The sequence below is a fragment of the Micromys minutus genome (genome assembly GCF_963924665.1).
Source record: "Micromys minutus genome assembly, chromosome: 15".
Taxonomy (NCBI): Eukaryota; Metazoa; Chordata; class Mammalia; order Rodentia; family Muridae; genus Micromys; species Micromys minutus.
This window is the reverse complement of record NC_137984.1, coordinates 17,592,890-17,610,021: the sequence shown is the minus strand read 5'-3', so window position 1 is coordinate 17,610,021 and position 17,132 is coordinate 17,592,890. Positions and strand designations below refer to the sequence as shown.

The 17,132-nt window shown below is 37.8% G+C and overlaps 1 protein-coding gene across 3 annotated transcripts in view; it reads right to left on the bottom strand.

Moving 5' to 3' along the window:
- The window catches only part of LRRCC1 (leucine rich repeat and coiled-coil centrosomal protein 1), a gene marked incomplete at both ends in the record, with an annotated part of 34,682 nt that extends 17,550 nt beyond the window's left edge, over positions 1–17,132 (bottom strand). For 2 of the 3 annotated variants that reach the window (XM_080929481.1, XM_080929479.1), the window contains 11 exons: positions 307–446; positions 1,375–1,579; positions 6,886–7,034; positions 7,830–7,977; positions 9,508–9,704; positions 10,891–11,094; positions 11,193–11,368; positions 13,840–14,007; positions 14,685–14,750; positions 15,024–15,229; positions 17,044–17,132. In XM_080929481.1, coding sequence (XP_080785607.1) covers positions 307–446; positions 1,375–1,579; positions 6,886–7,034; positions 7,830–7,977; positions 9,508–9,704; positions 10,891–11,094; positions 11,193–11,368; positions 13,840–14,007; positions 14,685–14,750; positions 15,024–15,229; positions 17,044–17,132 — 1,748 coding nt within the window. The remainder of the gene's footprint in view (positions 1–306; positions 447–1,374; positions 1,580–6,885; positions 7,035–7,829; positions 7,978–9,507; positions 9,705–10,890; positions 11,095–11,192; positions 11,369–13,839; positions 14,008–14,684; positions 14,751–15,023; positions 15,230–17,043) is intronic. The other variant, XM_080929480.1, reaches the window with a different exon arrangement.

Genomic DNA, 17,132 nt, shown 5'->3' with positions numbered 1-17,132 from the left:
TGGCATTTTCCTGAGTTAATTCTGATTTTAATCTCTCTCTCTCTCTATAGTGATTGATGGAGAGTACCTGTATGGGTGTCATGCATAGAAAGCACACGGAACATGTAGGAGTTGGCTTTTTTCCTATCATGTGGAACCCAGAAACCACACCATTCAAGCTTGGGGGTTAAGCTATCGTGCCTGCCCTCCTTGGGTTAATTCTGCCAGATTTTACCAATGGTCAGTCACTGGAAGATCAAGGGAAAAGCCAGGAACTCCCTTTTATACTTTCAAATGTTAGTACTGTCTTGATACATGTTCACTTACCTGTGTTCCTGTTCTTTCAATTCCAGAAGCTCATGAAGTTGTTGCACTTGCTGCTTTTCTTGGTGAAGAGAGGTTCGAAGTAAGTTTATTTCTCGATCAGCAGCCGAGGCTTTGAGCTCCACCTCTTGGACCAGTTTTATCTAAATGAAGCGGACATGGTCACAGCTCTTACACAACCAAGCACATGCTTCTAGTTCTTATCCTTAGCCAGTTCCTAACCTCATCTGAGTGAAGTACACATGGTCACATCTCTCACACAGCCTTTCTCCTGCTTCTACGTTCTATTTTGTCACTTTGTGACAAGGCCAAGGGAAGTTTTGTTAGTTTAGAAGAAAGCCACAGGGCAGGCAAGCTAGAGATCTTTCACCTGTCTGATGGAGAAAAGGAAGAGAAAAAGTCAAAGGAGTTAGAGTTAGGCATCGAGGTCAGGCAGGCATGCCACAAGGTAAGTGACAGGTAGCTTTGGGGGATGCTGAAGCTGAAAGTGTTAGGGAGGGAGTGCCCAGACTCGGGCCAGCATCTGAAAGAAGGGGGAAAACAGAAAAGGAGAAAGTCCTTACTTAGAAAGACTGGCCTACCACAGAGCTTCTTGGCCACCTCAGTAACTGTCCCTGCTTCTGTTTTAATACTAGCTCCTGTAAATGTTCATTAAATCCCATGTCCCAAGAACTAAGCAATTTTCAAACTTTATTGAATTAAAAATGCCATTGCCAATGCAGAAGCATCAATTGTACTGGCGTTAATTACTGTTGATTTACATACTTTTTTGACAGAAATTCCATGCCAATAGCATGAAACTGAAAGTCTTTCAAGAACCCCATACATCTGAAAACTGTCTCTCAAAAACATGAACCTATCTGCCCGCAATATTTCTATCAACTCTTCCAAATTTTTATATAAGTGTTTGTAGAATAAAGATGTAATCCGCAGGCTGCATGGCTGTGATAATAAAATTAACAGTGACGTAATTTCTGCTTACATCCTGACATCTTTTGAGCTTACTATAGTATGTAGTTTTAGGGGAGCCATCAATCTGTTCAGCCACATCACTGATCCACTCAGGGATACCTGTGCCTGCTGCTGCTGTGCTTTCTGCTTCTCCATATTTTCCAGTGCCCTTTCCAGGGTTCTCAAGTGTCTGACGTGCTCTTCCTGTTGATCTCGCGCTTTCATCAATTCAATAGTTAGCTTTTTAACCTCATTTTGAAGTCTGTGAACTATAACTTCAAGCTGAGACTTGCAATGTCTCTCCTTAAAAATAGCATCCTTTAGTCTGGAGCATAAATTATATAATAGGAATAAGAATGTTATATGTTTAAAAATAATAAAAATTGTAATCAGTGTAAGGCTTAAAATAGTAACCAATATCTGAAGTATTGTCAAACTTTAATTATACTAATAATACAAAAAAAGGCTATGAAACAGGATATGCCTTTGTCTGACCCTGAAAATAACATTTTCCTGAAAGGGAAAGACATTCATCATAAATAAAGAAATTCACATATATTCTTACTATTCCACAGCAATAGTTTATTCCTGGTGTGTTTCAGTTTTGAGCTAGATGTGAATTTTTGAAAAGCATTCAGTATAAATGAGCTATAATCACAGCCCTCAAAGAGCTTAATGTCAAGCAGAGGAAACTGACTTGGAATCTCTAAAGCTATGAGGTGTAAGTGACACCTAAGCAGCTGATCAGTTTTGTCTTCTTTGTCTTCTCAGACCAAAGTACTGATCATGGCTTTGTACGTGCCAGAATATTTTACTTGCAACTGAAAACTTAACGTACATAACAAATAGGAATGTCTACCGGTCTACGTGACCAGATGAAGACAGACTGGCTGGTACTCTTCTGAGACACTGCTGTAACCAAGCACTGAATTATACTAGGGTTCTACACCAGAGTGAGCTCTCAGGAACTGGCTTCAGCTTTTCCTGGTATAGTGTGACAAACAGTTAAAGGCAGCCACAGATACATGTGGGTTCATCTTCCTCTAAACGTTTATTTGTGTGTGTATGTGTGTGTGTGGATGCATGTTCATGCATGGAGGTCAGAGGCCAATTTTCAGATACAGGCCTCTCTTTTCATGTGGGTTCTAGAACTGAATTCAGGTTGTAAGGCTTGTGTGGCAAGTGCTTTTATCCATTAAGCCATCTTGTGAGCACTGGGTTTACATTCTAGCAGTCACAACAGGAATGATCTTTGCTTAACTCAACTTAGAAGAGCCATAAGAGGCGTGGATTAGTTCACTTTAGTGTATATGTGTACCCCATGAACTAGTCATTGTGACATGTTAGTATATTATTTACCAGCTCATACCTTATCCAAATACAAGAAGCAGCTAGATGGTTGACATGTGTGGAAGAATCTCATGAATTAATTACCGAGCTAAAGTAGTTTAATACACACACACACACACACACACACACACACACACACACACATGTATGTATCCATCAACTGCTCTATGATGATAATTTCTTCAATTCTTATTTTCTTTCCATTTGTCTTTAATGAGAACAGTTTTTAAAATAGTCTTCCTTTATTCAGTCAATTCCAGGTTGACATGAGAAAATAATAGATGAGGGCAAAGAACTGTAGATAAGTAAAATTTCAATAGTTATCAAAGCAGTAAATCATAAAGCAAGGATACAGTTCTATAATACAGAGGAGATAGGTATTTTAAAAAACAGAATCAAGAAGATATCAGTACCAGCTGGCTTTGAGATATAAGAAAGCAATGGCAAAACAATTATTTCAAGTTTTGGTAACAGACAGAATATTCAGGGCACAACAGTTACTAAGGCAAAGAATACAGAATGAGACACACAGTGCTTCTTCCTCAGGATAGGCTAACCTGAAAACACTTATGAGAACTATATGGAAGGCATTTTTGATAACTGACTAGATCAATAAAGTCCAAGGAGGTTGAAACAATAAACATAGTAAATGAGATTCACTTTTGACATAACAATCAAAGGGTGGCACCTAGCTCTCAGACTTGGTATTCAGGGCAATGGATATAAGAAACGTTAAGAGTTGGGGGTATTAATTTCAAGAGTTTTACACACAACAGCAACAATGGTGTAGACAGAAGTAGAGTGAGATCAATCAAGTCTGTTCAAAAGTGCAAGGAGCATGGAGGTACGTTCCAAACCTCCCAAATTAAATCTGGTCAACAGTTAAGATCTTTTTTTCTAATATACTACAGTTAATACCTATACTATAAAATAAAGCAAAAAGTATTTGCATATAGACAAAACTAAAAGTTCAAGAATGTCAAACTGGCATAGTGGTATACACTTACAATTCCAGACTCCTGGAAGTCAGAGTCAGATCGATTCCTTCTGAGCCAGAACTACATAGTGAGACACTGCCTCAAAAACTCATCATAACAAAATACAAAGTATGCCAACACTAAAAGGAATTTCAATTATAACACAAAGGGAAATAACATTTAATAAAAACAATTACTACAACAAGCTATGCTCCATTCTGAAGAAAAGAGGAATCCTGTCTTCTACAGTCTCCATGTGACACACCCTGTCATGTAATGGGGCTATTCTGAGGAAATTTGAGCACTATTCCCCTTCTCATGCCATTCTCTCATTTCCTAGCTAGGATTTTTCTTCTATCAATTCAGAGACAGATAAACACAAATAAAGATAGTGTCTTAGGGTATTATTGCTGTGAAGAGACACTATGACCAAAGCAATTCCTATAAAGGACATTTATTGGGGCTGGCTTACACTCTCAGAGGTTTAGTTCATTATCATGCCAGGAAGCACAGCAGCATGCAGGCCGACACGGTACTGGAGAAGCTGAGAGTTCCACATCTTCATCCACAGGCAGCACAAGGAGGCTGTGTGCCATACTGGGCATAGCTAGAGCACAGAAGACCTCAAGCACTGCCCACAGTGTCTCGCTTTCTCTGACAAGGCCTCAGCTGCCCATGGGCCTAGCTAGCATTCACACAAGATATGGGACATGCCTACTCAAACCAGCACAGATGGTGACAGACAGACTCACATAAGAGCAGAGTGCACCAAAATATGTAGTTACGGTGATTTTCACAGTGAACATATTTAGGTAGCACGGCGGCTTTTCTCTATCACACAGGTACAACATATATGAGAAGCACATAGGAGAGGTGTTTTATTGTTTTCCTTAAGTATCAGTATCACACAACCAATTGTATAAAAGAAATGAGGGATCAGGATGGAAACTGTTTACCTTCATTTAAAAGTCTCATGAGATCTTGTAAGAGGAATGACCCACTTTACAGACATAAAACTGAATTAAATGTCCAGATCCTGCTTATGACTAATACCAAGTCTAGAGACCTAGTGTTCCCTTACAGATATGAAAAACTGGAACCAAATAGTAACTCTGAGGAAAAACAGTAACTATTTGAAGAAACGGATAACTTGACTATTAACTATAGAAATCAAAGGTGAGGGGGTTACTACAATGTACCTTCACATAATGGAATAAGAATGTCCTGGAGTACTGGCACTCAGCATGCAGAACAATGAAAATAGACCCTTTCTTATCTCCTTGTACAAAGCTCAAGTGCAAGCGGATCAAAGATCTCCACATTAAACCAGATACACTGAAACTATTAGATGAGAAAGTAGGGAAAACCTTAGAACACATAGGCACATGAGAAAATTTCCTGAACAGAGCACCAATGGCTTGTGCTCTAAGATCAAAGATTGAGAAATGGGACTTAATGAGATTGCAAAGTTTCTGTAAGGCTAAGGACACTGTCAAGAAAACAAAACGGCAGCCAACAGAATGGAAAAAGATCTTTACCAACCCACATCAGTTAGAGGCCTCATATCCAAAGGTATACAAAGAACTCAAAAAGCTAGACACCAGAGAATCAAACAACCCTATTAAAAATGGGGTACAGAGCTAAACAAAACGTTCTCAATTGAGGAATATTGAATGGCTGAGAAGCATCTAAGGAAGTGCTCAACATCCTTAGCCATCAGGGAAATGCAAATCAAAACAACCCTGAGATTCCACCTGAAACCATTCAGAATGGCTAAGATCAAAAACTCATATGACAACAGATGCTGGCGAGGTTGCTGAGAAAGAGGAACACTTCTCCACTGTTAGTGGGGTTGTAAACTGGTACAACCACTCTAGAAATCAGTCTGGCGATTCCTCAGAAAATTGGATGTAGTAGTACATGAAGACCCAGTTATTCCACTTCTGGGCATATACCCCAGAGACACTCCAATATACAATAAAGACACATGCACCACAGTGTTTATAGTAGGTCTATTTATAATAGCCAGAAGCTGGAAAGAACCCAGATGTCCTTCAGTAGATGAATGGATACAAAAATTGTGGTACATTTACACAATGGAGTACTACTCAGCTATAAGAAACAATGACTTTATGAAATTCTTAAGAAAATGGATGCATCTAGAGAATATCATCCTGAGTGAGATAACCCAGTCACAAAAGAACAGATACAATGTGCAGTCACTGATAATTGGATACTAACCCTAGAAAGCTCTGAACACCCCAGAAAACAACTCACAAACTATATGAAGTTCAAGAAAAAAAAAAAAAAAAGAAAACGAAAAACCATTATGCTCATTCTTTACACACCAAGAAGACTTTGAGTAATTCCAGGTTACATCTTGTTTTACATGTACTTTATGTAAGTACTAGAAAGATCTTAATGCACACTATCAAACCTTTAAAGAAACCAAGTACTGACAAAAATGTATTCGTATACTTGAGTTACTGTCCGGATTTCCTTCAACGATGAACAATGTGGAAACATAAGCCAAATAAACCCTTTTCTCTCTTAAAAAAAAAGAATGTCCTGGAGTGAAAAGCTCCTTAGGCAAATAGAAGACTAAATAGACAAGAAAAAAGTAGGGAAAGAGTTAAGGCACTTGGCCTATGTAGTACCAAAGAGAACACAGGAAATGAGTATGTTAAAAGAGACAAGGATCATAAACCTTAAAGAGAAATTTGTCAATGCCAGCCTTTTTACAAATACGACATTCTACAAAGCATATTTCCCCCACCAAAGTAATAAATCTGCAAATCAAATGAAAGTCACATATATTCATGTTTGTATCACTATTTTAAATCAAGACATTCCTATTCTAAGCTCAGTAAGCTTCATGCTCTGAGACATCTTTAGACTCACACTTTTCTTAATTTATTCTCTTATATATTATGTCCAGAGCACTGTTTGTCCTCCCTCCTTTCCCCCCATTGCTCCGCCCCCCATGCACTCTTCTGAAAAGAGCTGGCCTCCCGGGGATGTATCAACCAAGCACAGCCTATCACGTTCCAGAAAGACTAGACTAGGCATCTTCCTCATGTCAAGGATGGACAAGGCAACCCAGTAGGAGGAAACATGTCCCACTGACATATGCTGAGGAGCTAGCTCAGATACCTACAGGCTCCCTGGTTCTCAGTGCAGTCTCTGTGAGCCCCTATAGCTTGTTAGTTGATTCTGTGGGTGTTTTTGTGATGTCCTTAGTCCCTCTGGTCAAGGCTCGTTCCTCCCCTTCTCTGCAGAATTCACAGTTGTATTTTGGCCTTACCTATCTGTGGTAATGAGAGCCTGGCTGTGAACATCTTTTTTCTCATCTGCTTGCTTATGTAGCTCATTGATATAATCCATAAGTTTCTTTTCCGTTTGCTCAGCTTTCCACCTCATTTCTCTCTCTTGGTCTAACTGTTCCACAAGAGACTAAAAGAAAACAGCAATGCTTCATGAACTTGGAAAATGTCAGCAAACTTCTCATTGCCCCAGCTGTTTCATTTCTTTTACAATAACTCATTGTAAAAAATTCCAGTTAGAATTACAGTAATGGACATAAAGTGCACAGGAAAGAGTAGATATTGCAAGGTACAGAATCATCTCAAATGAGTGTTAGCTGATACTGTCATGAAGGCAATCCTATCATTAGATTATGCTTTTCACAGTATGCAGTAGAGTATAATAACCAGTACTCTAACCTGTAAAACAAGGGCAAAGTAACTAATATATTCAGTGAGTCTTCAATTTTCTTATAGTGAATCTTCGTTTTTATTCAGTTTGGCTATTCACGAGGGAAAGTCACATTTCTTTATCTGCATTGGTATCACAGTAACAATAAAGAGTCTCCAATTTTTAAAATAACTTCAGCATCTCTGAATTTTTTTCCCCAAAACTGGGTTTCAGGACAACTAACAAGACAGTATAAAGAATACTTCTTTGAGAAAACACAGAGATGTATATTGTTATTTGAAGGGTTCCATTACCCCTAATATTTTGGGAAACAGGAACTGGAATTTTCCGAATATAATGTCATTTCAACCAATCTATCAAATGTGAAAGCAGTAATATTACACAAAATCTGGAACCTGGAAAAGATAAAATTAGCCAATTTTTATTACTCTGATAAAACTACAAACAACATTTATTGCTCATAAAAAACTGGTTAACTTTTTAGGACTTAGTACTTAAATCTAAGATTAATTTTTCTTAATTTTCTAACCATACCCGGTAAGTGCTGTCATCTGAGACAATTTTGTGTGCTTTAATTATGCCAGTCTTCTGCTCATCTAAGTCTCTTAAGTTATTATAATTTACTAAAGATGATCTTACATATAAATCCTTAAAGTGAGGCTGTCTCATTTTACGATTACAACTGCAAAGAAAAAAAAAGCAGAAAATCGTCAAAAGTGCATTTTATGTTTTCCAATACAAACACCTATAGCCACATATCTAGTATTAGAAAAACCATATTGATTAGGGGCTGGAGAGATGGCTCAGTGGTGAAAAGCACTGGCTAATCTTTCAGAGAAACTGGGTTCAATGCCCAGCATTCACACGGCAGCTCACAACCACCTGTAACCCAGTCCCAGGGGATCTGATGCCCGCTTCTGTCATTAGCAGGCTCTAGGACATGGTACAGACATACGTGCAGGTAAAACACCCATACCAATACGATGAATAACCATTTTAAGAAAAATGTATTAAGTAAGGTAATAGTTAACTTGGAAAGCTAATTCATGAAGTTTATAAGGGATGACTTTGCTGACTCACTATTTAGAGTATCAAGAGTTTTAAAAAAGATAATGATTTTATATGTGTAGTGTTCAACATACTCAAGATGAAATACACTACGATCATATAAGAGAAAAATTTGAAAATTATTTAATTGCCCCATGGCACTTAAGAGTTTAAAATTGGTACACTATACCAGAGTAAACAGATTCTATTAGTAGTCAGAAAAAAAAATTCTTGGGTATATCCTAACTAAAAAGAGCTGAATGATTTTTTTTAATACATGAAATTTTATACATGGATCACTACGAAGAATTGAAATAACCAACTAGTATATTTAAAAAAGAATTATGCAGGTAAAAAGCGGATTGTTCCTACTCTGAGGTACAGTCTTTTTGTACCTGCTATATAGTAGATTCCTCAGCTATGAAAATACAGAGATTATATTTCTACCCTTGCATGTCAAAATCATATGTCTGCCTGTGCTCCTAGTTTAGTTGTACTGTTTAACTAGGCCTTGGCTTCCAGCGAGATCTACCTACAGACAGAGTAGAAATTAGTCAAGTAAATGCTAGTGTAAAGAGGAAGCTTTACTTCCCACTCACTGCAAGTGATGTAGTGGCCTTTTGTTTGGTATTATACATTAATTTCTCAAAGAGAGTGAAAGCAATCTTTTGTAAGTAAACGATTTTCAAGTTTCTGCAGGGATTGCAGAACCACCTGCAAACACCAAAATCTCTAAATGCTCACTTTACTATATAAAATGGCACAAAATTTTTATATATAACACATTTGAGTACATATTAAACTGTCTAGAAACATTTTCATATCCAATGCAATATCTACCATGATACTTAATAAAGCAAATGTATTATACTTTATTAATTAAAAAATGACAAGAAAAAATTTGTGAATGTTCAATCAGACACAATCTCTTTAACTCTAGTAAATAGTTCATATTAGTAAAGATGTAATTCTTTGATTTTATTTGAACAGTGGTTGGATGACTCAGGGGATGCAGAATGTAGGATATGGGGGCTGATAGTTGTCCAAATCTGAGCTCCTAGATGTCCGTAAACTGAGAAGTGTATCATCATGGAGCAGCAAGGAGGAAGCAGTCAGTCACTCCGACCTGTGTGCCTCATGTGTACTGCTACGACCAAGTAAATACCTTACAAAAGCACCGTTGTTTCTATTGTGGTGCTTAATGCTTTGAATAGTTCTGGCATAGTACGGGATTTTTGTTCTTCTAGGAACTTTTTTGTTGTACTCTTTTCTGTTTCCGTAGTCACTTTCAGAAGTTATATCTGTGTCTCTTTTTGGTCTGAAGTCTTTCTCAGGAACATTATCTATTAAGGAATTATTAGTCTAGAATATAAAAAAAAAAGAAAGCCTGTTAAAAGTTCTGCTCAGTATAAATAAAATTTAATGCATTCTTAAGCATTAAGATACTTTATAAGATTACAAGGTTATAAATTATGCATCTTTGAAACTGAAGACAAAAAATCGAGCTCTGGCACAGGAGAAAAAGGGGGGGGGGAGCTTTTAGTAACTTAAATCTGGGAAAATGAAAAAAAAAAAACCAAAAACAGGAAAAGATAAAACTATTTAAAGACCTCAGAAATGAAAAATAAAAAAGGTTAGACTAGTTTAGCAAAATGAACCAGAATGAGACCATGCTTCAGTCTGAGACTATCAGTTTACTACTGAGAAACTGTGACTGCCAGTTATACAAGGTTAAGACTTTTGGGCTGAAAACTAGAGGAAATAAAAGCAAAGAAAATATGAACTGATAGTTAACAAACAGCATTAGAGTTTAAATCAAATCAAATTAATGGTAAATAATAGAATGCCAACCTCTGAAAATCTAACCACCTAAGTGTCCACACATGTAACATTCAGCATCCAAGACCTATTCCAAGTGCTCACTAGGAAGGTCTATAACAAAAGGACAAATAAGTCAAGTATCACTATACATATGACTGTAATTCCAGAATTCTAGAAGCAAAGGCAAGACCTCAAGATTATCTGTGTTATACATTAAGATCTCATGTAAAAAAACTAAGGCAACTAAGGAAGGAAAAACTAGAACCCGCATGAATTGTCATTAGGGACAAAGAATGTTTCAGCAACTCTGAAAAATCTGGCAGTTCCCCAACACATAACCCAGGGACAAGCAACTGCACATGCAGGCATATGGCCAAGATAATTCCAAACACACATCTACTTAAAACTGTGACTACTGTATAGTAGTGTCATTCAGCTGCCAGAGTAAAACTAGTCAAACGTCTATGAACTGTTACCACATACACAACACAAGAAAATACTATTGGCAATACAGGAACTGACACTCATCAAGGAAGGCAACAAAGAAAATGAGTGAAAAACATTTCCCACTGTTTTTTTGCCACTATTACTGTACATAATTTTATTTCTATAAAGAAAACAATACAGATACAGTCAATTTGATGTTTCTAGTTGGTGAACACATGTACAATTTCTACTTTAGACTTTCTGAGCTACTTTTTCTTCAATAAAATAAAAATAAACCTACTTCGTTGAGAAGCTGTAGGATTTGATCATCTAATTTCTGAAGTTTCATCTCATTCTGAAAATCGTTTTCATGATTAATTTTCTCTGGTTCAGAAGGTGGACACACAGATAAAAGTGAGGCCAAAACATTTTCCTCTGGTGCACTTGTAAACTCCTCCAAAGGAGGCAGCACGCCCACTGCTGGTGCTGCCATGTTATCAGTGGCCTGTGACACAGAAACAAACCAAAGTCCTTTACAGTTCCTATTCTGATACGTTAACTCGTGAAACTCATTTCTCTTAGAAAAAAACACCAATACCTTACCTCATCTTCACTTATATTCAAGGGGGAATCAGAAGAAACTAAGTTATCCAAAAGACCTTCTAAGCATTGGAGGTGTGATAAGTTTATGTCTTCCAAACTTACTGGCTCACCAAATATATTCTTGCAATCTAAGATTCTCAGTTGTGGTAAAGTCTGAAGAATGATTGCTCGGTACCCTGGGAAACGAATTCAAAATCAAAGCATAAATACTTGAAGAGATTATGTCGAAAACCAACCAAGCTACTAGGTATATTGTCTGAATGATCAAGTCAGTCCCATGATGTACTAATAAACTGGGAATAAACATTATGAACTCAACATCTTCAACATGCCATCAGTAAATACAGAAGAGGGAAAGCAGTCCTGCCCCATTGCAAACACCATTCCTGATAGAGTCAGACCATTGAACCATATGGTGTGAAAAGTTTTAAATGCATGGAACCAACAGCATTCTACTCTGAGAAGGAAGATAACCAGGGCTTTTGCTCATTTTTATATGGCCATTATAAAATGAATAAAAATTGTAATTACTGTCAGAATTCCCCACAGTGAAACATTAGTGAAATATCTCAATTTTTCTTAATTACACATTAATATCAGGATATGCAAATATCATGTACTGAAGCAAAATATATTCACTTCTCTTAAGAACAATTAAACAAGGAATCTGTCAAATTAACGCTATATTGGTACGAAACCAATGCCCAGATTCCCTGGAAGAGCAGCCAGTGCTCTTAACCATTAAGCCATCTCTCCAGCCCCTCAACAAACCCCTCCCCCACTTAATGCATGTAGATCAAGGGACAACTTGTGGGAGTCATTTCTCTTCTTTCTCCATGGGGGTCTCAGGAACTGAACTGAGGTCATCTGGCTTTGTGGTAAGTTATACCATCTCACTAACCACTCAGGTAACTTCACTACCAAATATTTCTCAAAAGGATCAAGTAAGTGGTTGGAAAGACCCCCAAAGAAAGTGCAATCTAGAAAATCAGGGCTAGAACGTTTAAAAAAGATTTATTTTACACATTTGAGTGTTGCCTCTGTATGTATGTGCCACCTGCATGCTTGGTGACTATAAAGTAAAAAGGGGGGCATTAGGTCACCTGTAACTGTAGTTATGTATAGTTGTGAGCCACTATAAAGTAAAAAAGGGGGCATTAGGTCACCTGTAACTGTAGTTATGTATAGTTGTGAGCCACTATAAAGTAAAAAGGGGGCATTAGGTCACCTGTAACTGTAGTTATGTATAGTTGTGAGCCACTATAAAGTAAAAAGGGGGCATTAGGTCACCTGTAACTGTAGTTATGTATAGTTGTGAGCCACCATATGGCTGCTGGGAAATGAACCTATAAGTTTAAGCTTTCAAAACACACACACACACACACACACACACACACACACACACACACACATACACACACACACAACAATGAATTCACATGGTATAAAACCCAAAAGCTACAAAATAGAGCTTCCTGCTTTTAAGTCCTGTTATCAGGAGTTACTGTACAATATTCTAGATGTCACATATATTACTATATAGGTATGCCATATTTAAATACATATGTAATATAAAGGGTGTATTACTTTTTATATAAATATTTGCTTTTGTTTCTCTTAGTGTAGCTGGGGATAAAGGACCATTAGAAGAAAGAAATATGCTACTTGCTCTTTTCATGGTGACATACTATTACAATGCTAGAATATAACTGTGGTGGTTTGAGTAAAAATAAGATCCTATGGCCCACCACAGGTTCATAGGGCTGGAACTATTAAGAGGTGTGGTCTTGGTGGGGTAAGTGTGGCTTTGTTGGAAGAAGTGTGTCACTAGGAGCTGGGCTTTGAGGTTTTGCTCGTTCAAGCCCTACCCTGTGTGGCTCACATTCTCTTCCTGCTGCCTAAAGGTCCAGATGTAGAACTCTGAGCTATTCTCCAGTACCGTCGGCCCGCATGCCACCATTCTTCCTGCCATGAGTATAATGGACTGAACCTCTGAACTATAAACCAGTCCCAAGTAAACACACTCCTTTTATCCCCAGCTATATAAGAGAAAACAAAGCAAGGAAACACTGCCATAGTCATGGTGTCTCTTCAGAGCAGTAAAACCCCAACTAAGACAAAATCACAGTCATCAAAATGTGAAATATTTACCATCAGATTTGTAAACTGTCTAAATAACACCACCAACCTATTTACCCCGCTGGAGATGCAGCTCACTCAGTAGAGTGTTGGCCTCGGTTCATGATATTTGGTTCAACTCACAGGATCACTTAACTGGGCATAGAGGTGCATGGCTGTGATCCCAGCAGAGGAGGGAGGGTCGTGCTTTATCCTATACTACACATCAAATTTGAAACCAGCCTAGGCTATAAGAGATACCGCTTTAGGGAAAATGAAAAAAAAAAGAGAAAGAAAGAGGGAGGAAAGGAGGGAAGGAATCCTATATACTTTAAGCATAGACGTAATTTTGTTTTTTTATCAATAAATTTTTTATAACTATGTTTCTTAAACATACACATACGTGTATATATGTATACATATGTATGTATATATATGGAGAGCTTAAGTGTAAAATGAAGGGGTCATCACTTCAGGAGATACATGTGTTCACATTTAAGTACTAGAAATGTATTTAACTGTTTCATACCTGGTAGAAAACAGATAGGATTCCCTTCTCCATCCTTCTCTAAAACCAGATTGGTTAGGAAGTGCAGTCCTACTGTACACTGAAGTAAGTGATGGATGCTATCTATATAATTACCATGTAGGTCAATATATCTAAGTTTATACTTTAGTCCATGAAGGGGCATCAACCCTGTAACAGAACAAAAAGTTTTAAGGCAAAGAAAGAGTATATGTGGATAACTAGTGAAATTTTACTTCTAACAAGAAATTCTACAATTGTAAATTTGTAAAATTGTAAATCAGTTATATCATGCTAATAAAAAAGGAATGATTTTAAAATCTTCTTAGACATGCAGAGCACATAAAAAAACTGATTTTAACTTTTAACATATGAATCCCTGGAATCGCCCGTACTTATATTGTGTAATGGAGTAGTCACTAGTTGCTTTTATATTCAAATTAGTATTAAATTAAATATTCAGTTCCTTGCACCACCAGTCAAATTTCCAGTCAGTACTTACATCTGGCTACTGGTGGCCAGCCACATGGTTTCCATCACATCTGACGTTCTAATGGAGCTGCCCCTTTCCACGTGAGTACAATGCTTCATCACTGAGGATTAAGCAGAACCCTCCTAAAGTAGGTTTTCCTCACTTTAGCTTTTTCTGCTATGGGTTATACTTGTCTTCATTTCTATGTTTTACTCAGGTATTATTTTCGCAGCAACAAAAGTTTTAATAGAAGTAGAGCGCTCAAATAAAACGCTTGGTCAAAACACCACTACTCTTTGCAGTTTTCCAACATTGAGCTAAGTCCTCATAGCCTGCAAACCTTTATCATTGTAGAAATATGAACAAATCTACTTACCACTTAGATCACTTATGCGATTATAAGACAAATTCAGTCTAGTCAGATTAACCAGTGCTTCAAGTCCTAAAAGGGAGAGGGGAAAGTAACAGAGCATTTATAAGGTTTAAATGAAGAAATAACATTGTTTCACACTGATAGTAAAATCAACTGCCATTTTTGGAGTTATCTAACTATTCAAAAAGACAGTTTTATGGGAAAAATTGCATAGGTAGTTTTAGGGTCAATTTTCAAAGGCTTATGATTCTATTAATTCCATTCTTTAGAAGAAAATACATATATAATTTTATTTTTCATTTTTTTTCTAACCGAAGGTACCACATGTAATTGTTTACAAACCTTCCACTCTTGTGATCAAATTGCAGGACAAGTTTAAAGTGCATAGCTTTGTCAGTGTGCTCAGGCCTTCAATTTGATTTATTTGATTGGATGACAGATCTAGATGTTGTAGGTTCCAAATGTGGTCGATGGATGAGATCTTGGAGATGTTATTACAATGCAAATTGATGGCATGTAGGGATGACTCTAAAGACAACTCTGATATACTATAAAAGAAAGTATTGTAAAACATACTTAAAAGGATAACCAAACAGAATTAATTAAAATGGCTATAATGAATATTTACTCTACTCACTTTAGGAAAAAGAAAATCTGTCCTAGATGCCTTTCCTTTCCTACCCAACTTGTGTCCTTTTTTGGTTGGATTGTTTTCATAATCATGACTAATGTGTGCTGCCCAAATATCCTTGGATGTGCAGCCTTCTACTAGAGTGTGTTAGACTTATTCAGGGGAACATTTTTAAAGAAAACTGACCCTCTTCTGGTAGCTAAAAATGAGTAACTGCATACTTTAAAGCTCTTTTCTTAATTTTCAAGCCCTTAAAAATGTCTGGTTAGGACAACTAAACAGACCTGACATGAATCCAGATTTTATACATGAGTTTAAAACTTTAGTTTCCTTACTTTCAACAATAGCTAGTTAGTCCAGAATGTAATTGATTTCTAAAACAAAACAAAACCCTCTACTAACTATTGCTCTTATCGGTGGAGAGGCTCGGGTCCTCTCTAATTGCAAGTTTGAATGCATTCCTCTAAACAGAAATCATCTCTTTACTCCCTCAATTACCACTTAGAAGTTCAACTTGCTGACTGGAACGTTATTTCCACGGAATTACAGTGCGCTGCTAGGAGGTGCTAACAGTAGTTAGGAACAGCACACACAATGTCAAGGGCATCTGTGGTAGATTTTTGCGCTGGCTAGAATAACGTTGCAGGAAACCTTCTAATCGGTAACAAGGAAACAAGTGCAAAGCTCACAGCACCAGTTTCTAAAGGTGTCTGAAGCATGTGCCGGTCATCTAGCTTCTATCTACAGAACTATCTAGGAACAGATTTTGGGCTACTACGATATGCTCTTAATAACAATCTGTTTTCTGACATATCAGAAATCAATACTGTTGAATTTAATTGCTCACAAGTTGCGCTGTCAAGTTATATAATGTTGCTAAAATATAAATTCCCAGATTCATTGCTTACTAGAAAAAAAACGACCTTGTTTAATTGCTGTGGTGGTAATAAGGCATATAAAATGTACACAGACATCATCCTCGAAGTGATAACCATTATTAAATATAAATGCAAGCATTCTTTTGAAAAACCTTTTCGTTGGCAACCCTTAGATCAGGACTAAGCTATTTTCATTATAGAGCAGGCACCTCCACAAAGACACAGAGACTACTGGATCTCAGAAATAGCGAGCTGTCCAATCAAACTCAAGAAAGTGTCTAGGTTGAACTGGTAAACTGGGCTCAAAGAATATGGAAAATCCAGGGGCCCGAAAACAAAACAAAACAAAACACTGAACGAATGGTCTGGGCAACATTAAAACAGAATCAGCTAAAAGAGTTACACTTGATACCTTGAACAAGTATATGGATTATCTTTCTGATTGTGCCTTATGAAAAAGAACTTAAAAAATGTTTGAGAACCTTGGCAAGAAGTGTAGGCAGGGAACAGAGAAGGCTTGCTGTGCTGCTGGCCCGGGATGCAAGCCCTAGGGCCACTTCTCAGGCTCAGGGAAGGAGACCATGAAGAGGAACAGCCAGGGTGAGCAAGAAAGTGTGGTGGAGAAGAGGGTGAGGAGGAGGACTGGGCTAGGAAGAAGCCTGGGCTCGGCTGGGGGGATTCTGGGTTCGGCAGGGAGGAAGCCAGGGCATTGCTGGGAGGACAGAGAGGAGCCTCGGGCTGTGCTGGGGCAGGAATGTGTGAAGGGAGGAGCCCCAGAATGTGTTGGCAGAATAGGGAGGACCCCCATCCCCCAGACAGACAACCCGAGGTCCACCCGGGAGGCGGCAGCTACCTGTGCAGGCCTTTGTCCATGAAACACACACACCCGCAGCTGCTGTCGCCATCCTCCGGTTCGATTTCGGTACACACCGCCGCCTCCAT